The sequence below is a fragment of the Gopherus flavomarginatus genome, chromosome 9 (assembly GCF_025201925.1).
Source record: "Gopherus flavomarginatus isolate rGopFla2 chromosome 9, rGopFla2.mat.asm, whole genome shotgun sequence".
Lineage (NCBI taxonomy): Eukaryota > Metazoa > Chordata > Testudines > Testudinidae > Gopherus > Gopherus flavomarginatus.
Genome location: NC_066625.1, coordinates 8,746,743 through 8,772,769, shown reverse-complemented (window position 1 = coordinate 8,772,769; position 26,027 = coordinate 8,746,743). Strand labels below are relative to the sequence as shown.

General features: G+C 47.3%; 1 protein-coding gene across 1 annotated transcript; it reads right to left on the bottom strand.

Moving 5' to 3' along the window:
* Positions 1-2,469: 2,469 nt before the first annotated feature.
* LOC127057636 (ATP-sensitive inward rectifier potassium channel 12) lies at positions 2,470-16,381 on the bottom strand. Its single transcript, XM_050966577.1, has one exon. The coding sequence runs from the start codon at positions 16,349-16,351 to the stop codon at positions 15,038-15,040; it is 1,314 nt and encodes a 437-aa protein (XP_050822534.1). The 5' UTR covers positions 16,352-16,381; the 3' UTR covers positions 2,470-15,037.
* Positions 16,382-26,027: the final 9,646 nt, after the last annotated feature.

Sequence of the window (26,027 nt, the reverse complement as noted above, 5' to 3'; positions counted from 1 at the left end):
TATTACTATGGCTCTTTGGCAATGTACATTGGTAAATCCTGGCTCCTTCTCAGGCTCAGATTGGCCACCCCGGCCTAGAGACCCAAATCCTAGGGCGAAGGCTGAGCAAGGAGCAGCCAGGTGCAGGCAGGATTGTGCGGAACTTGATGTTATCTTATTGTTCATTGCAAATATTGTTAGTTTTTTGTTAATAAAACTGCCCAGCAGGAAGGGGTGAGTTTTGACGCTACACAGTGTCTGGACCTTATTTTAGAGTCAGTTGGGACCCCCTGCTCACAAGATGTTATGGGGATTTGGGAAGCTGTCTAAACAGAGCGTGGGGAGATTTCCTTTTCGCACAACGAGCTCTCGGACATGGCGTTTGCACAGATGCCCTTGCAGGTGACTGGGCAGGAGTCTGAATGGTTCAGGGATCTGGATGACGCTTCGGATGGTTTTAACAAAAAGCGAAGTAGCATGGCCTGCTGGATGTCAAGCACCGGAGTGGGAATCAAGTGATCTGAATTCTGTTCCTGGCTGCTATTGTGACCACTCCTCTTTGCTGCATTTTAGTTTCCCCATCTGTAAAATGGGGATAATGAGACCTTTTGTAAAGAGTTTTGAGATCGTTGGCTAAAATGTCCTAGAGAAACGTGCAATGCTACTGCTGCATTTTGACCATATGGTGAGCTGGATTTTGACTCTCTTGGGGCGAATGTGATGGAATCTGAAGGTGGTTTTTGCAGGTAGTTTTTGTAGGATTTCACCCAGTGAAATCAATATTTTTGTATTAGTTAACACTAAAATCAGCTCAGCACCCTAGGATCTGACCTTCAAACAAAGGGCACAGCACCAGCCACTTTATTCATATTAGAATTGTTTTTATTTATTAAATCTCCATAGCATTAAAATAAAACTTCCCAAAAAACAAGGATCATCTTTGTGTTTACATGTAAGTCGTAAACTGGGCAATAGAGGAAGACTTCTACAGAGGTCAAAGGGCAACCAATCATCCCTTTAAGAGAAATAAACATCCGTTTTCTCTGGTACAATCACAAACTTCTGTGCTGGTGGACACTGTGAACCAACGAAGCAGGAGGGGGTTAATGAGACAGCGCCCAAAGGGAGGAAGGCTCTGGTGGGTGAGGGCTAAGGGGGATTGTGTGTGAATGCAACTAAGGTCTGACTGCCACAATCACAGGGGGAGGGGGCATGCCTGGAGGACGGCCCCACCATCAGCCTGCAGATGTGAAGAGGCCCCCCTTCCTCCCTAAAACAATGAAACACTAAAACAAAGAATAACAACTGAAGGGGTAATTTTATGATATTATGTGACCCACATTACAGCTGAATAACTGAATGTCCTTTCAGGGCCCATGTATCAAGACAGTGTCTCTATAAACAGAAGGCTACCGCCTACCCGGATGGCTCTAAGGACACGGGAAACCTCAACTGCAAGAGTTACTGGCAGATCTTAGCTGTCAGTGACCCATGGAAGTGGAAAAGTGTCGGAGCAGGGTTTGAGGTGCACAAAACACACTTAGCGCCAAAGACACACACCCACAGCACTTTCCCAGAGGCTCCCCCCACCACAACACTTGGACACTCATCACTCCATTTGCCCTGCCCTGGGCCCAGGGCCAGCAGGTGGAACAGGATAGCGAGTTGGAGCTAAGTGTGGAATCTGGGCAGAGAAGAGATGTTTTAAAGGACAAGTGTAAGGAGGGAGAAATGAAATGAAAAACCACATGTTGCTGTGTATGGACTGCTGGACAATCTGGAAGCATATGGCTTTAGGAGCTACTGAGACTTGGGACGTGTGCAAGAGATGCCATTCCCATTCCCTGTCACCTTGGTAAAGGAGTGGCTCAGAATCCAATACACAGCAAGTTTTAATGTCTTGCTTCCTCTAATACAACCGGTGGCAAAAGGTGCCTCAGAGCAACCTCGGCCACAAGGCAACTGAAGTCAAACACAGAAAAGGTTTCCACTTTTCTAATCTTCAGGACCTCCATACCAACCTCCCACCCGCCCCTTAAAAATTGTATTACCCAAATAGTGCTATCGAGCAGTCTGCAAGAACTGAGCCAGCCAAGGACCCCAATGCACAGGTCAGTTACAAAGTAGAAATGCTTTCCGCTTTATAAAGTTTGTTTAAGAAAACAACGACAGCCTTTGAGTTCTGCTCTTATGGCCTTATCCTGGAACCCCATCTTTGGTGTTGTATTTCTCTCATTACTCCGCAACAAGATCTAGTGGTTAACACACAAGGGAGCCAGGAACCCCTGAGTTCAAGTCCCAGCTCTGACACTCTTGCCCCCTTGTGCAAATTATTTCCCCCTGCCTTAGTTTCCCTCCTCTGTAAAATGGGGGCTACTTGTCTACCCCACAGGCATGTTGTAAGGAGTTATTAGTTGCTGTTTGTAAAGTGCTTTGAAGATGAAAGTTGCTCTGAAAGTGCTAAACAGGCATTGCAAATGCAGATATGCCCCTTAAAAAAAGACGAGGCGAAAACAGCTGTCTGTGCACAAACATTCATTTACCAACATAACTAACTTGGTTGTTTATAATCTTCCCTTTCTAAAAGGAAAAACTAAAAACCCTAAAGGGCATCGAATCTACTTTGTGGAGTAGTGGATGGCAACTTGTAAGTGACACAGGAATTATCCTCCATGATAACTGATTGGCTACTGTTTCACTGATATCTTGAAAGGGGTACTGGCAGGGCAAATTTGGCCCAAATTTAATTTTTACTTAAAGACCAGTAGAAATATTTCCATTGCATTTTTTTTAAAGTTACTGGAATGGAGACAGATTTTCTTAAACAAGGAAACACTCCCCCTTCAGTTCACCAGACCCAAACCTTGAAGCCTTTTGCTGATTCCTGGGGACCTGTCAGCAAAACTGACTAAAAACTGACAAGAAACAAAGTGAAACTGACTCATCTGTTTTCTCTATCTAAGCTAAATTAAATGTGAGCATTGAACAAAGAACTTAAAGGGTGGGAATTAAATTAGATGTTTAAAACTCTTTCCATTTGAATAATGCACAGGGGTATTACTAATAGAAATATGGGACTTTTTCAAGGAAAAAGCTTACTGAAGATTTTTACTCTGACAGTGACCTGTTAGCAACAAATGTAAGGGAAACCCTTACTTATGTCCCAGTCATACTTAAGTGCTTCTTAAGGTTGGATGGAGAAATTAAAGCTGCCAGGTTTTTATCATCATGATAAAGGACTCTAATTGCCTGATTTGCCTCTTAAATACACCAGGGCAAATCTCGAGTAGGAGCAGAGTTATGCAAGGGTAAAACTAGTGTAAGGAAATGGAGATTCGAGCCCTGGCTGTTTTTCTTGCCTTTGGTAGTGCAGGTAGAAGGGGAGGAGAGCGAGAGAGAAAAAGAAAGCCAGGGAGGTTCCACCTTAATGCAAAAGGAAAAACAAAATTGACAGTAGAAGCAGAGAGAAGCTGATGATGCGTTACTATGGTTACCACATGTGAGACATGCCTTGAACATCCCAGAGGTATCAGACCCTAGGGTAGATACAAAGATCCTCACACAACAGGTTGTTCGGGCCTTCCCAGAAGGCATTGCAAAGACATAAACAGGGCTGGGGCAAAAAGGTTTGTGTTCTCTTTGAAACAGCTGTGCCCAGTAAACAAGCAACCGTCAACCCATCTCCAGGCTGGACAGAGGGAGCCAATCTCGAGACAGGGAGAAATTTAATAAACCTCATTCCCTGCCCTCCTGAACCCCCTACCCCCAAGTGCAACGTTACTAATTATCTCATTATTATTTAACTCAGGACGCTTTGGTCAGAGAAATGCTGTTGAGCATACGTGCCTGCTGGTTAGGCCAGATTCTTGTCTCAGACACACTCTGGTGCATCCAGAAGAATTCCCGTGCATGTCAATGAAGTCGCTCCAGATTTACACTGGAGTGACTGAGAGAAGCATCTGACTTTTGCATCAGCTGCAACCCCAGCTTCCCTTCTGTGAGGCCTGGTGGCGGGAATTCAGTTGTGGATTTCCCTGGTGAGGTTCCTTCCACAAAGATTCCCCGCACCCCACCGGTGACCTTGGTCTAGCAGGGGGCATTTCCTGGATGACTTTGTCTGGTGCACGAAGTCCAAGAGCCCCAGAATTGGCTCTGATGATAATTCCCATAGGAAGACAACACAGTTAAACACAGATTAAAGCAAAAGATCTTCTCCCCTTGTTGCTGGACTCTACCATCCTGCCCTGCAGTTAGCTGTAGGACAGAGCTTTCTTTGATCAGCCTGTTCACTTTAACACAGCCACTTCTGCCTTCTCACTCTTTCAGTGAACCGGCCATGAGATAGAGCATGCCAAGATAAGCTGCAGTTTAACCCTTCCCATGTTATACCCTTGGATGTCAGGACTGATGCTAAGGTGTGTTCCTGGCATCACATGAGTATCCTTCACTGGGCATAACCCTTCTGTCTTGGGAGTAACAGAATCTCCAGGGACGGAGAGGCTTGAAAAAATATCAATTGATGTTACAATATATTAGCAAGTAATGGCTGCCTGCCTGTCATCCCTGCTATCAACAACAATATTGATCCGAACTCCAGCCTGTCTGAAACTCACTGCGGATGGGAGCCAAAATCGATAGAAGACAATGGAAAGACTCCCGTCTCTGGATCAGGCCCTGATCCTTTGTTCTATGTGTACCCAATAGTGGTGCATGAATAAATAGCACTAGACACTTACTTGAAGCCGGGCTGTGATCTAGGTAGGAAGGTACTTGGGCAAGGTGGTGATTAATAGAAAATAGATAAAACTTCTCCGCCTAGTCAGTGTTTAAGCAGCCAAACAAGCCTTGATTGTTAAAAAGGTTTTCCGGTGGCGTAATAAGTAGCCCCAAATGCCTCTGCCTGCCATGTAACATTCATTTGATCAGCAATGTAATTAGATTCTTAACCTTCAAAACGTGTTGAGGGTTCACTGGATTGAACACAGATGCTTCCTATTAGCATATTTAAGAAACCACAACATTTATAACAGCTAATAGGCATTTAATTTATTTGCTGGGGCCATGGTGCTTGGCAAGTTGGATGTGGTGATAGAAATTCTTTTTGTCTACTCACTCGTGAGTGACAATGGGGGTACAGGTTGTCTCCTACAGAACAAGGACCTCATCCTTCTTCAAAGACTCAATCTCTTCCTTTCACCCACGTTCTCTGATATAAGCCATCTAGCCTCCCAGGCAAATCCACTATGGTGACCAGATAGCGAGTGTGAAAAATCGGGACAGAGGGTGGGGGGTAATAGGAGTCCATATAAAAAAAATCCCCAAATATCAGGACTGTCCCTATAAAATTGGGACATCTGGTCACCCTAATATCCACTAACATCTGTCTTGAGAAAACAAAAAAGAACCAAACAAGGACTCAGTGGATGTGGCTGCAAAAGATGTGCATGAACCTGCCACTCCCACAACAACCCATGTGCTGCATGCACACGCACACCCCCATTTGCTGTGGAAACTTGCAATTGAACATGCAAATCAGGTGCCTCTCCAGTTAAATTAACTTCCCTGCCTGCTAGGAGTCCAAACAAGTGACTAGACGTGCAGCTACCCAGCTTTTGCAGCTGCTATAGGCATATTCATCTTTCGACTGGTGCATCCGCTTTGGGAAATGGGGTCCAGGTTTAACCCACCAGGACCCAGAAATGTAGCGCTAAAGTGAAATGCAGAGTGTGTGTTTGCAGCACATTTGCTTCAATGGGTAAGTCACCCCCATGCCGCGGAGACACCTGCTCCAACCAGATGCAAGGGGACGAGTTGGGTCCAAAGTGTGAGCTTTCTCTGGGGCTTTCCTGGCTTCTGTGCTATTAAGACAGGTGCCTATTTATTTGGAATTATGTTTTTTATAGTGCAAGCAACTTCATTATTCATTATGATTAAATAGAAAAGCAAACAGTCAGAGCGCCGGCCCCAGAGCTCTTTGGAGTGGATGTTTGCTTTGTTGAAGGGTGCCAGATCCGAGGCTGAAGTTCTCAGTTTATCCACAACAGAGGTACAGCACTGGCCGCTCTGCACGCTTCTCCCTTCCGGGGCTGCTGCTGTTTCGTTTACATAGATTCAGTCACAGAGTTTAAAACCCGAAGCGACCATTAGATCATCTAGTCTGACCTCCTGGCTATCACTACATTTCACCCAGTTACCCATGTACTGAGCTTGTCTTTGGCTAAAGCGTCTCTTTCAGAAAGGTATCCAGTCTTGATCTGAAGACGTCAAGAGATGGGGAATCCACCACTTCCCTCGGCAGTTTGTTCCAGTGGTTAATCAGCCTCACTGTTAAAAATTTGTGCCTAATTTCTAATCAGAATGTGTCTGGCTTCAGCTTCCAGCCTTGGGTCTCACAGTGCTTTTTGCCACCAAATTAAAGAACCTTTTAGAACCCAGTATTTGCTCCCTAGGAAGTTCGTTGAAGACTGTAATCAAGTCACCTCTCAATTTTCTTTTTAATAAGCCAAAGAGTCTGAGTGCTTTACATCTCTCACTGCAAGGCATTTTCTCCAGCCCTTGAACTGTTTGTGTTCTTGGTCTTTCTGTTGAGGTAATCAAAAGGTTGCTGATTAGAGCCAGCTGTTGACCATGGTTTTTGTGATGCTGAGAGCTCTCTACTAAGGAACTGGACTGAAATCACTAGGCTACTAAACAAGCATCCATCTAAGCATGTTGACTTGTGGACACTACTAACCTGGCCTGGATTCAGATCTCTGACCTATTTGGCAAAGGCTCCAGATCAGATCAGCAACCCCTGTGCCCTCCGGCCCCAAAACACTCATATACAAGAGTTAAGAGGAAAACCCAGAATGGCTGACCCAGTGTCGTGTCCACCATGTAATAAATCTCTATGTATTATTTACTTCCTAGCATATTTCCTGTCTGTTGCTAAAAGATCTTGAGAGCTGTCATGAGAGCTCAAGTCTATACACAGTGTCATGTAACATCCTTTCATGGAAGCAGTGCACTCTGAAAACGGCAGCCACTGGAATTCAAGGACACTTCAGACACATGGTCCCTCGATGCTACCATGTGGGACAATGAATATTGTTGCTCTGGAGAAACTTTTGGATAGTGATTTGGACTCAGCCTTCTTCACGGCTAGGCTATTTTTGTCCTGGCTCAAAACATATTTCCCAGTCTCCTCTCTGCTTCCACACCTTTTCCTCTTAGTACGAGACCCAGTCTATTGTAGGTTCTCTTCTGTGTTTCAGTAGCATTTCTTTGTTGGCATTGTGCTGCCCTTCTCCGCCCTACTGATTCTTCCTGTGACCCCTTCCCCGTGTCTGCTGAAAGCGAGGGAGATTTTTAACCTCCCAGCACGATGGAAAGAAGAGTTGGCTGAAACTCCTTTCCCTATTGTTTTGAAGGGCCCCATGCTGATCTCAGTTCTACAATGGTGTAACCTCATTGACGTCAATTGAATTGCTCCTGATTTACACCACTGTAAATGAGATCATCATTGGGCCCTGTGGCTCTAAAGATCTCTTAAGCAATGTCACATTTTTACAGTCTCCTAAAAAGCTTAAAATACTTAGAACATCACATCCCAAAAAATATTTCATCAGCTTCCTGCCATCGAAGCATGACAATGCTTCTCCCCACCCCAAACCCAGCCCTTGAAACTTTGCTATCTCAGTCAAACCAGCAAGTGGATTGATCTGTTCAGCTCATGGGGAATTTTTGTTTTGTTAGCACAAGCAAGCCCCTTTTAATCCCTTAGCTGCTCCTCCACGAACTGGATCCATCACCTCTGAATGCCAACTTTCCAATGAGAGATCAGTGCTTCACACAATCATTGGGCTTTCTACTACTACAGAGAGGATGCAGGGAAACCTAACCATGAAGGGATTAAGATCTTTTCTTCCCTCTTTGCTCTTACTGGCTTGATGCTCTTCATTGTAACGTCCTACTGATCAGCATAGTTTGACCAGATCTTTGCTCAATGTCTGACCATGTTTGCTGCGCATTTAAATTATATATGTGACAAGTTACAAGGCAATAAAATATATTTAAAATACGATACAACCAGACAATTTTTTTATGATCTTTAAAATATACAGCATATTTTAAATAAATCAAAATACATTTGTTACATATTTAGATTATTTTCTCTATGCTATTTATCTCTTTTGGATACTTTTATATCTATATATATTTAAAAGAACATGAAAATTGGCCAGTTTTGTCACATGAAATACATTTTACTTCTATATGTATACTGTCACATATATCTGAAACACATAACAAACAGTGCTGATGGAAACAATACAGATATGCCCAGAAGGCCCAGCAATGTCTCTAACCACTATATATACAAACAATCCTCCAAGAATGGACTCTATCACCACTTAATTTTTATTTTCCAGGAAGCAAATGCTCTCTGGCAACTGACCTGCCTGAGCATACAGTATCTGATTCTCCAGTGTCTGGCACCTTGTCTACACGGCACAGCAATGCTCACTGGAGAGGTGTGAATTCTAAAGAGCAACGTGTTGCACAGTAACTGGCCAATGCTGACTCTGTTGGTATGCACTGAAAGTTCGCATTGACGTAGTACTGTTGAAACTGTATTATGTTAACATGCCTTTGGGAACATTTCCTGCATGCCAGCAGGGTCCATACAGGCCAGTTAGTGCATAACACATTGGTGCAATTTACAATTCAGATCCCTCGAAGTGCACATTGCCACACTGTCTAGACAAATCCCTACCCCAGGGCAAAGTGAGCATCAAGTGCATCCAGGTCAGAATGGTGGTATCGTTCACTCACTTTGCACTAGTGAGAGTGACTCCACAAGGCTCAGTTGTGAATCAGGGCACTGGTGAATCAGTTCCAGATTCCATTGTCAGTGGGGGACCATTAAAGCACCAGTCAAAGGCAGTGAGGTCTGGAGAAAAGTTCTACTTGGCTTTTCAGGGTACACCCACGCAGGCACACAGACAGTGGAGCAGAGAAACAGCTAAGTGACAGACAATGAAGCTCTTTTCAGAACAGAGGAACATGAAATTCAACGAATTCTCTATGTGCATCACCATCTGCCGGTTGCGCTCTTTGGAGGAAAATGGTTCACGATGGACCAAATCAGGATTTTCCTTACTTGTTCCTTGCTCAGGCAACACTCCCATTGACATCAGCTTGAGAAGGCATGAGTAAGGGCTTCAGGAGTTGGCCCTATGGCTCTGATTCACCCATGGCATATCCACAGGATTAAGCAATGCACTTCAGCACGCACCTAACTTTACGGACATGCTCAAGCGCTTTGCCGAACAGGGGACTCAAAGAGGATTCTGCACTGGTAGTTATTAGAAGATGGGCCTAAAACGAATATCCAGATCTAAATACACCTGACATTTTGGAGAGTTTGAGGTTCTCTAGATCACAGCTGAGCTTTAATTCTACAACTGGACAAGCCACACCCCAGATCCCAGCATCCCTGAATTGTGAGGGGTTTGAGAGGCAGCTCCAGATCAGACATGTGGAGCTTTAGGCCTACCTCTGTTACACATGCTCTATAAACTCACTCCTTCAGTCAGCGCTCCCTTTTGAAGTGCAAGGAAAAGAGGAGTGACTCTTTTGGTCTTCAGCACAAGTGAAAAGAAAAGAGCAGGAAAGTTTAAAAATAAACACATTTGTTCTGCCTTATTAAAGATAGAAAAGGTGGCTTTGAATTCATCTCCTACAAAAGGTTTGAAGGTCAAGCAGGCACCGAATCTCAAAAGGTTACAGGTAAGTGATTGTCCCAGCCCTAAAGATTAAGTGCACTAGATTAAATAAGAAGCAGCTAAGGCTTATCACGACAGTTTCCATTCCCAGTATGCAAGCAACAGCTGAATTATTTATCATTTGGAGAAAGCTGGGCTAAGAGTCACCCAGAAACTAGCTAAGGAGGGACGGGAGACCTTCTGCCAACCCGTGGGCGGGAGGGATGGGGATTTGATTTCCCCAGTGCAGGCTGAGCAGCTGTTCTTCTGCAAAGCCTCAGGGTGTAGCTGTTTTTGAGGAAGCAGGGAATGTGCTCTTGAACCAGGGATCTTAGGATAGAGACCAGTTTCTGCTTTCACTAGTGCAACTGGATTGACCTCACTGGAGCTGCACCAGCGGAAATGAGAGCAGGATCTGGCCCAGGGTCCCAGCCAGCCAATCAAAATGATTCTTTTCCAAAGCTCGAGCCCTGACTAAGGGAGCGTTCGTTATATACAGAGGGGATTGCAGAGAGGACTTGGTGGGTCTTTTCCATCTCTGACGTCAAAGATTCTCTTGAGGACCAAGAGTCACACCAGGGAGTTAACCAGACATAACCAGGGTTTTAAGCTTCAAGGAAATGGCTGGCAGGTGTTCTGCCTAGCCACCACTTCACCTGCTCTGCTCAAAAAGCCCTTTCCAGAAAGGTGTTGGTCTCTGGTTGGCTATGAAGGTCTCCTACTTGTCCCTGAACTCAGGAAATTAAACACAAACAAACAAAACAATCCCACACACCAACCAAAGAAACACAAAGAGCTTGGCACAGATTGGCTCAAACATTGTCCAATCACATGGAGAATCCTGTCTTGCTTGGCCTGTCAGGAAATCCCTGAGTCGGGCTGATATTTGTGTGGAATCCAGGCTGAAGACACCAGGACTGAAGTGGATAGAGTATCTCTTCACATGGCAAATTCTGCTTTAGATGTACCCGTACCAGAGTAACTCCATCCAGTGGCTCCTGACCTATTCCACTTCAGCCCTTCGATGTGGTGTCACATCCCTTTCAGAAGGCCACGCCTTTTAAAGGCAACCCCCAATTCATTAATGGGTTGGCCACATCCACCACCGTACCCAGGACCCCCCCTTTTAAGAGCAAACCACTTTTGCATGACTGGCTTGTCGACACGTACAATGCACATGGAGAGCGCTCTTAGCGTGTAGCCAGCTCATTGCATCGCAGGCTTCCCGTCGGGGGGAGATGGTCCTCTTTACAAATGTCAAATACCCAGACTTTGTTTGGCTTCTTTTCTTTTTGAATGTTTGCATTCTGCTGCAATAATACTATTTGTTAGCCTAGAGGAAACTGTAGGGACATCCTTATATTGTTCCCTGATAGTTGTAAAAAGACTGATCAGCTATAGCACTCACAGTTAGGCAAAAAAAAATATCTATACATTATGTAACAGCACGTTCCTTCTCTAGAACTATACATTATATATAACATTACTCTCCAGAGCTAGCGCTTCACTAGCGAGATGTTCGGGGTAGAGGGCATGTGAACAAGACTGAGGAAAAGTCTTTGAAATTCAATTCACTAGGGCTGCATGGGTTTTCCACAAGCTAGTTCACATCTTCCTATGCAGTAGTTTAAAAATACATATGTATATATTATTCTATTCTCCCAGGTGGGACTGTACAATTATATAATATTTTTTTAAAAGCAATAATTTACTTAAAGACATCTCTATTTTTTTCTCTCTTTTCAGTTTTATATACAAATATTTACCGCGATATATATTACGAAAGGAACCCCACAGCAGCAAAGTTGTGCATCTTTCTCAAAAGAACCTAAAGCCATCCCAAAAAAGCATTTTAGAAAAAATAAAAATAAATTAATAATGCCCGCAAGAAAGATCCTTGCCCTCCCTCCCCCATCCCCACCGTTGCTCAAGAAGCAGGCACCAAAACTGTCCCTCGGATCAAAACAGGAAAGTTGTGTGGTTCAGCTGGAACCAGGCAGGGAAGGGGGTGGGATCACATCTACATTTTTCTGCCTTAGAAACACAAAAAAGTTCTGCCTCTGGCCTGGGGCTTCGCAGGGCAGGTGTGACCATATTTCTATGCAGCCAGGCCCATCGCTGATGGTGTGACCATATGCTCCAGTTACACAGGGGACAAATTCTCAGCTCTGAAACATTTTCAGGGCACTGGATAAACATTGCTCATCCTCACTGGCATACACTAATGCAGAGTTCCCATGACATCAGTGACATTGCAACAGTTGCCAACCCTCCATTCCTGTCCTGGTGTCTCCAGGAATTAAAGACTCATCTTTAATTAAAGACTGTGTCATGTGATGAAACCTCCAGGCATACATGCAACCAAACTTGGCAACCCTACCACTGCAGCACGGGAGACAGTCACATGAAACAGCTAATCTTTCCAAGCACCCCTCTGCAGCGCCCTGATTTTACAGATGGAATCAGGGAGACATATTAAGAGACTTTCCCAAGGCCACACATCAAGTCCTTTGCAGAGCTGGGATTAGAATTCAGGAGGCCCATGCGCTAGGCCAGCCGAAAATAGTCACAGCAGTGCTGACATTTGTCAAGGAGAAGCAGATGCTTTCTCCTCCTTTCCCCACAGAGCAGGACTGCACATCATTTAGAGGAAGCCAAAAATAAAGCAGCCCCTTGAGTGAGCAGCATGGAGCATTCAATCACTGCTGGAAAGGCCAACGGGTGCTGGAAATGGTACCAGGAAATGGTACTTGGAGGAAAATCCCCCGGAGAGGTAACCTCTATTTCGGTGACCTCTCCCGTTCTTTAGAGCTAATTGTTACCATCCAAGCTGCATGTTCCAGCCAATGCTTAGAACGCAGCGGTACAGGAGAAGCAGGTCTGCTGAGGAAAAGGTGGGCACTCTCTCAAGAGACACAGGTGGTCTGAGCACAGGACTAATCCTGTCTCTGACACCAACTCCCTCGATGGCCTTGAGCAAGTCCTTTAACCTCTCTGTGCCACGGGGGATGACAATACTTAACTCCTTGCATGCACTGGAGGAGGCTACGTTCATTACTATTTGCAATGCCCTGGAAAGATAACGAGAGCTGAGTGTGGGTCATAAATGATTTGGCTGATGACCGTATCTCAGCTCCTTCACCTCCCTTTCATTCCCTCTTTTGCTGATCAGGATACTACGGCAAATGAATTGGCTAGTGGTTCTGTGCACCCACCACTGCCCTCTGTTGGCTAAAATAAAAGCTGCGCAACTGTGTGTCATAGGCGCTATGCTGCCAATAGCTACTAGAGTTTCTCTTTTACTTGAAGTAGCAGGAGCCTGGATTTTTAGAGCTGGAGTTTCTGAGCTCTCCACAAGCTGTCACTGGGAAGTTCAGTAGATAGGAAAGTGACAGCTGGCCACATGAACCGTAGGCCACTGGGACACAGGTAATGATAGGCCCAGTAATGATTTGAGATGGATCCTTTCTCTGCGCAGTGCCAGAGAGCCCCTGATGGCCTTTCCCTCGGGGAGCAAAAGCTCCCACGCAAGTAGAGGCATGATCTTTTGTGCCTTTTGGAATAACAAACAGTTGGTAATCAATAATAGCCTGTAATGTGTGCAGTGTGGGCCCTGTTTATTGCATATGATTTGTTCTGTGCTCTTGCTGCATGGCTGAACCCATATGGAGTGACACATGACATGCCGTAAGGCTGGAGGAAGAGCGCTTGACTAGGAAACAATTTCAAAGCAGGGATTCTGGTGCTGGGGAAAAGCTGTGCACAGCTGAACAATTTTGCATCTCTAAGGCATGGGACCCCTGGTTTGAGAATAGATGAGGTTTGAATCAGAGAAATCATTGGTTCTCTTTCTTAGCCTTTGCACATAGCACTGTCCAATGATGGGGCAATTCATCAGTTACAAACATGCTCAAGAATAGAATAGACGCTAATACAAGGGAGGGCAACCAACTCCTTATGAATTTTGCTTTGTGCAAAAGTACCAAAAGAAAAAAATATATTGCACATAGGTTTTCATGTTTAAAACAACTGAATTGTTTGAGAGAGAGGGGAAAAAAATCAGGTTCACTGGAAAAATGGGCAATACCTGACTTCTAGAACTTCCATTCAATTCTTTAAAAAAATCAAAATTCTGAATGGTCCCACTGGAGAGACGGAGTCAGATCCAAAGCTAGTGTAAATCTGAAGTCAATGAGTAGATGGCAGCTCCATTTACATCATTTAAAGGCTGGCCATGAGGCCACATTTCATCCTCAGTAACAACCCCACTGACTGCAAGGGACTCAGCCCAGAAATCTTGCTCCTCAGCTACTCAACGGAGCAAAGCTGATTTACCTCAACCGAGAATTCAGCTCATTTTAGCCAAAGGTGCAAAAAACAAAATAATCAGTGCTCAGAAATGTTAACCCAGCGGACATGCCCAATCCCGCCCCATCCCCAAAATAAATATTTCCATTAGCGTGTTAATTATTATTAATTATTTGTTTATCCCAGAGTCTAGCATTCTCTGTGCTATGTTGCCAGTAATTGTGCTCCTTGCTTTCGCTGCCACTTGGCTTCAGTCAGTCAGTGCTGCGACCTGGTTACAAACTTTGCCAGCCAATAACCAGGAGGCAGCCTGCTGAGCACCCTGGGAGTCAGCTCTAAAACAATTCATGCGGCTTCTTCATTACCTTGTTTGTTTTAAAAATATATTGACTCACATTTTAAATGTCTGATTATTATTATTGGTAAACAGTCTCTCGAGCACAAAGCTGACAAATTAAAACCTCATTTCCCTTCCCCCAAATTAAGAAAAGGAGTACTTTACATTACATGTTTTCAAGTGTCGTTCTTGTGCAACCGAATCACATCTCCTGCCAGAAATATATATAATTTTTGTGTTCAGTTAAAAAAAACAAAACAAAGAAAGGATTTGTTTTCTGATATTTCCTCCTTTTGAACCTCGCAGAGCTCAGCTCCATGAAAATGGAGTGAAAGACAACAAAATCACCAGCTCTCTGAGTGCAAAGACGATATTCCTGCATGGCCCACCCCCGGTGTTCTCCCTTAGCTGTGCCGCCATATTGAATCTGCTTCCAGTACATTTTCTAATAGCTTTATCAACACCGGAAGTTCAAAACACTCTGTGGCCTGCTGTGGTTTCCTATCACAGACCGCTCAGTGGTTATTGCAATGAAACTTAAAACTACAAACGATACTAATTTCTCAAGCATTCCTATGGCACTTGCATTGTTCTGCATAATTTGAGCAGGTGGCAGGGGAAGAGATGAGAGGAAAAATAACCTCAGAACAGTTAGCAAAGGGGCCCTGGGTCATATTTCGGACTCCCTTCTATATGACCTCTGATCCAGTGCTATTGTGGCCTGAAGCCTGTCAAATTCATGCCTGTTGTCCGGGTTCAGGTCATCCAGACCCCTGCTGTCATCGTCCTCTTCCTCCTCCTCCTCCTCATCACGGCTCATGAAGGCAAGTTCATTCTCGTAGCAGAAGGAGTTGGTGCTAGGGAGCAGAAATTTGTTCTCCACTAGGTCCTTAGCACTGCATCGTGGAGTTGACGGCACCTCGTAGGTTTTGTGGAAGTGCGAGTAGTCTACTTTGTACTGGTTTTTCTCTTCAAACAGGACGGGCTCAAAGCGGTGGCCCCACAGGATCTCGCTGGCCAGGTAGGAGCTCCGAGCTTGTGTCGTCATGGCTGTGGCTTCTACCATCCCTTCAAGGATCACCACAATTTCAAAGTCATCTGTTTCCAGGTCCTGGTGGCTAATTCCAAACAGTGGGCTCTCCTCATTGATCTCATGAAGAATAGTGATTGGTGACACCAAGAAAATACGGTCCAAGCCTTTGTCAAACCCAACATCAATGTCTATTTGATCGAGGGGGATATACTCCCCCTCCTCGGTGATTCGAGGCTTAATTAACTGAGCTCTCACGTGGGCTTCCACAATGTGGCTTTTTCGAAGGTTCCCAACTCTCCACATCAGGCAGAGCTTCCCATCTCTCATGGCCACGACAGCGTTATGGCTGAAAAGTAACGTTTGGGCCCTTTTCTTGGGCCTGGCCATCTTTGCCATGATTGCCCCAATCATGAAGGAGTCAATTATACACCCTACAATGGATTGCACCACCACCATGAAGACGGCTAGCGGGCACTCCTCTGTCACGCAGCGGAATCCATAGCCGATCGTCGTTTGGGTTTCAATGGAGAACAGAAAAGCAGCCACAAAGCCGTTCACATGAAGAACGCAAGGCTTGAAGTTGTCATCCCCGGCTGGGTTTTCTAGGTCTCCATGGACAAGTGCAATGAGCCAGAAAATCAGCCCAAATAATAACCAGGACACCAGAAAGGCAAGGGAGAAGAGCAACAACATGTACCTCCAGCGGACGTCGACGCATGTCGTGAACATGTCAGCAATGTATCTTTGAGGCTTGTCATCCATGTTGGTGAACTCGACATTGCACTGGCCATTCTTCTTCACGAACCTGTTTCGGCATTTCCTTCTGGTGTGGATCTTACCGTTCCCAAAGCCATTGACTCCTGGCATGGTGGTCAACCTCAGCCCGTCTTCCTCAGAGGATACTATGCTGTATGCGTTGACTCTGCTGGTGCTCATCCCTGAGTCAAGCATGTAGAGAATGTGCAAGGTCTCCTGACTCCTTCTGATGTTCCCCTCCCCCCTTCCCTGCCCCTCCCTCCCCCCCAAATACTGCTGTTGTGGAAGAGAAGTCCAAGGCTGCAAAGTCTTTGCTGCTACTTCACCAAGCAGATCCAGTGAGAGACTCTGCAATGAGAAAACAAAGACACACGTTACCATTCAGACACAGAACCTGAGGAGGGCAAAATGGAAGCAAATATGTGTTCTGCAGGGTCGCTGTATCAAACAGCTGTGTGCTCCTCCCCAGAGGCGGCTGCATTTCGGTGGTGGGTGAAGTGACTTACTCTACCTCTTAGAGGCAGCACCATTCACAAAATCCCTGGGTGCCATTTGCTCTCCTGCTAATCAACAACATGGATTTGCCATGCTGGGTCAGATCATCAAGCCCAGCATCCTGCCCTGGCCAGAGACCAGTACAGAGGATCCTGGCTGGGCACTAGCCAATTGTGCAATACTGTACACAGAGAGAGGAGGAGTGGGGGATCCTTCCTGACACCCCTATTCCCTCCAGACACCCCAGTGCTCGGCTGATGCCTTGAGACAGGAGCAATGTCATGGAGCTCAGCTGGCTAAGCTGTACGTGTTAGTGTTTATCTCACAGGGCCAGCTAGACCAATCGATCCAGTCAATTCCTGCAATCGGTACTGCTGCCCGGGGATACGATGTAACAAGCACACCCTTTTCCATCACATTGTAGGCTGGGGATTGGTTGGCTGGCCCGGCATCCCAGCTAGAGGAGCAGTGCCAGACACATGCTGCCTGTGGCTAAATCAACCCATCTTGCAAGGATCCAATGATTTCCCCTGAAATGCATTTTGCAGTGTCCAGTTTTGGATCCCAGCTTTGCCAAAGAAACACTTGGGCTTTGCAGGTGTTGGGAGCAGGTCAGAATCAGAACAGTCCGTGAGAACCCTTGCAATGCAGACAGAGATAGCTGGGGAGTGTCATCAAAATGCTTTAAAAAAAAATTCCTCCGCCTAAATCACAACACCTAGAACTTTTCATCTTTAATGAAGCCTTCCAACAGCCCTATCACATCACTATTATTACACCTATCGTACAGTTGTGGAAACTGAGGCAGCCAGGCCAACATCACCAAGGGAGTCTGCGTCAGCGTGAGGGGGATTAGAACTCAGGAGCTCCTGGCCTCTCAAGTCCTGCACTTATAACACACTGCTTCTGAAAAGAAGAGGAAATCTGACTATACCACTAAAATCATTCCATATAATACAACAGTCCTGATTCTTCTCTCACGTATACCGGTATAACTCCATTGACTTGGCTGTAAATCCTGAACTCTGATATGGGGCTTATCTTCCAGATGTCTCAAAACGCTTTACCAAATATCATGATCACCAGCTTACACGTGAAGAAAGTGAGAAGGAAAGAAACCTACCCAGGCAGCAAACCAGTAGACAGGCTGGGACTAGAACCCAGGTTTCCAATTCCCAGTCTAGCCTCCCATCCACTAAATTACAGGGAGCCAATGTGGTCATGTAACTGAGTGGAGAATCTAGCCCCGTATTTTCCTCTCCTTCTTTCACACAGTAAAATGGCACATTGCAGCCTCTATTGGACAGGAAACATGTAATCCCACTCAGTAGCTCCCTTTTCAGCCGTGCATTGGGCATGGTCTATGGAAAACTATAGGGGTAGGAATGCCTAGTCAACCATCCCTATGTAGGGTCATATTAGATGCAGAGATAAGAGTATTGCTTCCTGAAAGATAAAGATATTTAATGACATTGTTACTTAAAATGTCAATAGAGTGAGATAACATTCACCAGCCTTCTGAAAGCTGAGCCCCCATCCAGAAAAATTAAACCAATCACCCCCCCCACACACACACACGTCTTTAGCACCCTCATGTGCTGTTAAAGGCCTACACAAATGGAGTGGTCACTCAGAGTAGATTGGGTAGCTCTTCCTAAGCTGTCTCCTCCTTGCTTACATGCTGTGATGAGCAGTGAGATAGTTAACAATGCTGGTGTTTAAAGCATCATCAGTGGCATCTAAGTCAGTGCCCACAGAAATGAACATGGCAGATCACACCACAGAGCTACTGTTTCAGGCTCCCTGCAGACTCAGGCAGATATCACCACGTCAGTTGCACTTGGGTCATGTTTTCAACGTTTTTTTCTCAACCTAACAGCTAGAGGCTTTTTTTTTCTAAAGGAAAACTGAGACCCTGGCGAACAAAGGAGAGACTTAGTCTGTGCCCCTCAGCTAGTCCGATACGTCTCCCCCCAGGGGGATGCACCCCACGCTTTAGGAAATGCTGAAGTAGGGATTTGTCATCTCAGGCAATAAAGGGTTTTACCTAAAGCGAAGGTCAATTAGGCCACTACACTGAGCTATTGCTGCTCTATTTACTAATTATTTATATGTTTAAAATAATAGAAAACCGCCATGCTAAGACTCATAAAGAATAGCTAATAACATTTCAGAATGTGGGCCCTGGTTCTCCACTGCTGGTTTTATACCAGTGGAACAATTCCATGGAAATCCTGCAATGGAAAACAAGCCCCTGCTTGTTATCAAATTCCCCTCAGAAAGAGAAATGGCCTCCAGACAAGCCATTAAAAATCAGTCAAAGATGCTCATGAAGGGAGGAAAAAACAACATCAGGCTGAACAATACCAAGACTTCAGTGTTGCATCTAGTGGTATAATTAAACCACAGCTAAATATAGGAAAGTCAAATGGGTCTGGATTGGATTTATCATACAAAGTGCCCCCACAGTTTTGATTATCTGTGGTTAGTACTTCATTTAGCTTGGGGTTTTTAGTATAAAGAAGATTGAACAAAATGTCAGTGTAAAGTGGAGCGCTTTTTACATTTTGTGCTTGTGCCTGTGACGCAGGCAGGGAAACTGATTGTGGCCAGCATTTTTCTGAACAGCTCAGTGCTCACAATCAGGACCAGGTTTTCAAAGCAGCTCAGGACATCAGAACTTTTGAAAACCTGGCCACAAAATGTGACACTGGGAGCTGCTGGGGACTGAACACATTTGAAAATCCGGCCACATACTTTAGTGCCTAATTGGGAGCTGAATGCTTTTGTCAATCCTGCCCCAGTTGTGGGTAGGGCTGCCACCTCTGAGGTGTTAAAAAAAAACAAAAACAGGACATCCGAGATGATCCTGAGCTCATAATACTGGAGAGCTGGCAGCGTGTACTGAGCTCCCTTGCAGGTTCCCTGCGCTACCTCACAAAAAGGATCAGCCTGGGAAAACCAGGACAGGTGGCAACCCTAACTGTGAGTGATGAGTATATGAAAATTTGCCCCTACAAGTGAAACTGACCAAGTCTAGCTTCAAGCTAAGCAAAGTGCAAAAACAGTCAGCAACGTCCTTGATGGGTGAACAGCAAATCAGGTTTCTCCAATTCTTCCAGTGGTACCAATCAGAAGCAGCCGTATGTAGGTGGGCCAAGGAAGGGCACAGGATGCGTTATTATTTTGAAACTGTCCCTTTGACTGAAGGAAAGCTTGGCCGTCAAAATGGAATATGGCTCCCTCCCTCCTTTCTTTGAGCATTCGGAACAGTCCAGCCCATCTGCACCCCTGTGAACCCTGCGCTGCTGGCATGGGAGACTCACCTCCTGTATGCAGGATGGATGTGGTGGGGATGGGCGAACACAGTCATCCATGTGTCAAGCAGCATGAATCTCATGCTTTGGGGGAGCTGACTGCGGGATTCCCTAGTTGACCAAACTCACTGGATAAAACCCTAGCCCACTGTGGGGGGCATTCTGGGGCACCTCAGGGCACAGCCTGCTCAGTGGGAAATGAAAATGGCAGGAACAGGGGCTTTTCCTGAAAAGGTGAGTAGCCTTCTCCCCAGCTGGTGTAAAGACACAGAGGAGCAGCAGGATATGAGCCTTACTGGCTGCCCCCCAAATATAGAAAAAGGGGAGTGGACCAGCTGGTCACCTGTGTAGAGCCCCATTATTGGCAACTCTTAGAACATGAGAGGGGGCGCGGGGGGCAACCTGAGCGTGAGAAGGAGCCAGAATTTACCAATGGACATTGCCAAAGAGCCACAGTGACACGTCAGCAGCACCTCCCGATCAGCACTCCCCAGCACATTGGAAAGTTGGTGTCTGTAGCTCCAGCCCCGGAGTCGGTGCCTGTACAAGGAGCCGCATATTAACTTCTGAAGAGCGGCAGGTGGCTCCGGAGCAACAGGTGGGCCACTCCTGTCCTAGAACGTGGCTTGGTGGGAAGGGTATGCAGGACCAATGCCAGATAAGAAGGGGTTGGTTTGGTTGGGGAGATCGTTCAGTGGAGACAAGGCACAAGTTAGTCAGATCTGGATGATATTTGTATCTTTCATGGATTGGACTGAAGTGCCCAGTACCTTGCAAGATCTATGCAATCGGAGACACTAGCCATGTCTCTTTTGGTCCAAGTCCATTCATCCTGGTGGTTGCCACAATTTTCCTTGAGAAGAAACTCAACCTTTCCACTAGTCACTAGTGATCATTTAGGACCTGACCCCCTGCAAACCTTACGCTCATGCTTAATTTTAATGAGTTTACTCCTGGTGAGTAAAGTTAAGCTAACGAGCAGGTGTTTGTCAGATCAGGGCCTTAGACTGTGAATTCCTTGAAGCAGTGTCTTTTGCACAGTGCCGAGCCCACTGTGCGCACTCAGGAAATAAAACAGAATCATATTATTAATGCTGAGAGAAGAAACATTAGCTCCCTCGCAGGGCTAGTGATGTTGAATGCAGAAATGTTTGCTTACAAGTTTAAATCAAGTTATAGCCCAACCTGAAAGCTAATGACTTCTGCCACGTTGTACCAAACAACTCCCCCATGGCTGAGCCGTTTCCCACCAAGTGTCTCAAACAATCTGCCAACTGAACAGCTAATTTTATATTTTTTAAATGGGAGTAAATGTTACAATATATTGGGCACCCCGCGCTATCAGAGAAGGTGTTCAGTGCTGAGGAGGTCATTAGTTATAATTGCCTGAGCCTGCCTACAGGATTTACTGTCTTACCTTGCACCACATCTATGGGGTAGAAGAGCCTTTCTACATCTCAGAGAGCTGGATGTTAGGAGCCTGAGGGTGAATTCTGCTTTTGCCACGGCCTCACTAGCCGTGCGTCTCCTCTCGCTTACATAGGAGAGCAGTAAATCACAGGTAACACGGCTGCATTTAGTGATGTATAACAGACTTGTCATCCCAGTGCACACCCTCATGGAATGACATGGATGCAGCAGCTCTGCCTCAGTTTCCCCACATTCTCTTTAGCCCACCTGAGCCATAGATGTGGCTTAGTTCTTCAGTCAAGACACTTCAATGAGGCCAGCCAGGCTCAGCTTTCAGCCCCCTTCTTTACCAGCAGGCCCCTAGCTGCAGCGGCCTGTGTTAACATCCAGCTCCAGGTTCCTGGGCTTCAGCCAGCCTCCAGCAAAGGGCCACCATCCCCAGCCCACCTCTAGCCCCACGCAGGAACAGCCTGTCTGCTCTCCTCCCCAGTGATCCCTCCTTCCTTTTACGTCCACCTCCCAGTCCATCTCACCCAGCACTGGCGGAGCAGGAGGGGGCTAACTGAACCCATGTCTGCGTCTGAACCCCTTCCTGCCTGGTATGGGTTGTGTACACCCTGTCACAGTGATGTAAACCTAGCGTAGGTGAGACTCAGGCCCATGGAGTGATCTTGATAACATCACTTAATCCCTCGCATGCCTCAGTTTCCCCCTCTGTACAATAGGGATAATGACACGCACTTTTCAAAAGAGTTTTGAGATCTAGAGCTGAAGTGTGTGAGGTTGTGGAAGATGGAAAGGGCCAGTACTAAGTATTATTATCACGAGCATGTCCTGCAGAATGGCCCTTAATACTGCCGCTTACAAGAGTGACATCTCAGGGTCTAGTTTTGTAGTACAGTCTAGTACATGGGAGATACCCCTCAGTCTAGAAGTCAGTTTAGAACAGATTGCTCCACCAGATGTTAGCACAGCTGCGTCAACCATGCAAACCCTGCCTGTATCAGTCAAACCGGTGCTGTCAGTGGGGCTTGTTCACATGTCCATGAGAAAGGAGCTTTGACTGGATGGATCCTCTGCTGTCATCTAACTCGCCCTATAACAGTCGTAGGTAAAAGTCAGCTGAGCACATGGAAGCACCTCCTGAAAATCCCCTCACAGGACAGCCAGAGAAGTGTTCTTGCCCCTGTGTTTTCAGCAGTAGAACCGCGCTCTCTAGTGGCCAGTGCAGCTAATCCAGGGGTGGGCAAACTGGGTGGGGAAATTGTATGCAGGGCTGGGGCAGGGAGTTGGGGTGCGTGAGGGAGTGCGGGGTGTGGGAGGAGGTGCGGTGTGCAGGAAGGGGCTCAGGGCAAGGGATTGGGGCAGAGGAGTGGGATGGGATGTATGAGGGGATTCAGGGAAGGGGGTTGAGGTGCAGGAGAGGTGAAGACTGTGGGAGGGGGCTCAGGGCAGGGGGTTGGGGTACAGGAGGGGTGCAGACTGCAGGAAGAGGCTCAAGGCAGGGGGTTGGGGTGCATAGGGGTGCAGGATGCAGCAGGGGGCTCGGGGCAGGGAGTTGGGGTGCAGGAGGGTGCCAGGTACAGGCTGGGGGCTTAGGGCAGGGAGTTGGGGGTGGGGTGCAGGAGGAGTTCGGGCTCCAGGGTGGCAGCGGCACGCACCAGGGCCAGGGCAGGCTCCCTGCCTGCCCGCCCTGTCCCCGGCCCCGTGCTGCTCCAGGAAGCGCTGTGGCCCCTGGGGAGGGGGTGGGGGCGGAGGGCTCAGAGTGCGCTGCCCTTGCTGTGCCTCTGGGTATCTCCCCCAAAGCTCCCATTGGCCACAGTTCCCTGTTCCCAGCCAATGGGAGCTGCAGGGGGCAGTGCCTGGAGTCTAGGGCAACACAAGGAGCCCTCTGCCCCCCCAGCCCGGGGGCCACAGGGATGTTGGGCCAGCTGCTTCTGCAGAGCAGCTCGGGGCCCGCAGCGCCACGGGGGACAATCCTGCGGGCCAGATCCAAAGCCCTGAGGGGTCAGATCCAGTCCACGGGCCATAGTTTGCCCACCCCAGAGCTAATCCAAAGCACGGATTTTCCCATGTGCATTTCCCATATTTATTTAGCTTGCAAACTCTCTGGGCAGTTACATGTTTGTACAGGGCCTAGCACAATGGTCTTCTGGTCCAGGACTAGAGCTGCTAGACGCAACTGCAATGCAAACAATAACGTATGCTCAGATTTCAGATTAGCAGGAGCTGGAGAGGATTAATTTGCACCTCAGTTATGACCATGCCCTGCCCATCTCTTTAGTGCCTCTGCATGGGCTAGTACTTAGAGCAAACAGTCCCCAGATCTCTCCTGGTACCAAGCTGAGTCCAACCTTGACACTCACGCTGTGATCCAAATCACGCCACCTCCTTGTGCCCATTCAGCCTAAGGCACAAATCAGGGACTTGGCAAGAAGCCAGATGCGGAGTCTGAGTGGAGTGTTCCTGAGCAACTAAATATAGGAGAGGGGAAGGGGTGGAAGCCCCCAAGCTGCTTGCTGACGGACAGGTGAAAGCAGAGGAGCTGAGAGACAACGACCAACCTTCCGCAATTAAGATGTAATCCTTCGGCAGCCAGCCAGGGCGCTGTCTGCCCAGTGCCGGCGGGAGCACTTCCACCTGACTAATTCCCTCCCTCCGCCACTCCGTGTTTGCACACTTCCACTAAATTAATGGCAGACGGGAGCAGGCCAGGCCCCGGTGTGCTCAGGAAGATAAACGACCCTCAGCAGGCCAAGGGGATAGGCGGGAGCATCTCCTGAATAGCGAGGAAACCGGTCAATTACAGCAGGAACGAGGATAAAATATGAGCAACTCCTCGCAGTTTGTCACTCTTCCCTCCCCGTCTCTACCACAGTAGACGGCAGCGTGGCAGGGAAATGCAGTGGCACAGAGAGGCTAAAGATGTTTAGAGGTAGTTATACTCCCAGGGCGTTTATTTAGGTGCCGATGTGTATCTTTAGGCACCTAAATAAACACCTTTAAAAATCAGTGCCCAAGCGACTTGCCCAGGTCACAGAAGTGGAAATTGGACTGAATCCCAGGCTAACACCCTAACCACTGCACCATCCTTCCTCTTGCTCTCCCAGCCCCTTGCCAAAACCCAGGAGTTTCACATCAGCTCTACATCCCTCCAGATATACACTGAACCGAATTACCCCTGGGGGTCTAGACTGGGGTGACCTCTGACAGAAGACATTTGGATTCTTCCTGAATTGTCTGTGTCAGTGATGAGCTCAGCAGATAAGTCAGTCACCCCAAAGGGTTGGTTTTTGTTCCAAAGCCAGCTGCCCCTCCTTCCAGTCTGTCCTTAAGACGGCTCCCTTGCACTCAGCTAGTGCCTTTCCATCTCTGACATGGGTGTGCATTCCTACCCCCATTTTACAGGCAGGGCCACTGAAGAACTTGCCCAAGGTCACACTGCAACTCAGTGACTGGGAACAGACCTAAGGTCTCCTGTCTCCGTGATGAAGCTTCTAGACCACAGCTATCTGCCCTGCTGTCATATGTTTCCCCCTGGATGGGGAGGGAGGAAAGGTACAGCTGAGGTACCCCTGCTACATTAAAATTATCCGTTATTTCCTTCTCTCCTGGATCTTTGTCTTCTACCTGCACTTCCCCCGTGTGTGTGTACAGAGTACAGGCTTCCCTCAGGGGATCGAACTAAAGAAGCCACATCCGTAGCTTGGATGACATGCAGAGGGGGCAGCCCGCAGCAGCCTTTACAACTTCTCTGCCATTAACTGGCAAGACAGTCTCCTACGGGCAGGCATCCAGTGACCTCACTGGCTCCCTCGCTGCCCAGAGCAAACAGGGAACCATGCTGCACCCTGGCCTGGCAGGTTAGGAGTGGGGTTGATTTTCCAAGGCCAGGCGTCTCCTTCCATGGCTTGCAGATGCGGCTCGGAGGCTGGGTGGCCTTGGCTTTGTCCCCATTGGGCTCTTTGAAAAGCCTTTACCTAAGGGTCTGTCAATCTGCCCACAACCCCATTGCTCTGTCCAGAGGCTGCATTCGTATGCAGAAGCAGGGTGGCCAGCAGGCAGGGAGCAGAATACACGTCTGAAATCATCTGGGGCAGGGTAAGGGGGTGTCAGCAGGGCTAGCAGGAACAGCTGTGCTCTCTGGACTAGCAAGGCTGGGACTCGCCAAAGCGCAGGGAAAACATAGCTAAATTAGCCTTTTGCTGGAATGTTTTCCCAAAACAGGCCGCTGTGTCCGAGCTTTCAATGGTGCCTGTCTCCCACAAGGCCCATCTAGCTCCCGCCCCAGATCCCCACTGTGATCTGAACCCAGCTGACCCCCTGCTCACAAGGAAGTCCCTTCCCACCTGCCCAGGCCTGGAGTATACTTGCTAGTGCCCAATAAGATTCTATAGGAAGGGCCAGGGGTCTGCAAATGGCCAGAGCAGAACGAGATCCGCTAACGCCCACTAATGATCACAGATCTTTGCCCACGGCCCCATTAAAAGTGAGGCGCTCCCTTCTCTGCCACAGGTCTCAGCACTGCGTAGTCATGCTTATCGTGCCCAGGGCACCCCTCGGCTCTGCTGGCGGACCAGGAGAATCGCAAGGAGTTTTAATTGAATTTCTAGATTATCCCCGAGAGAAGTAATCGCCTTAAACCCAAC

Excerpts from the sequence above, each read along its gene's own strand:
- LOC127057636 (XM_050966577.1), bottom strand. The coding sequence starts at position 16,351 with ATGCTTGACTCAGGGATGAGCACCAGCAGAGTCAACGCATACAGCATA.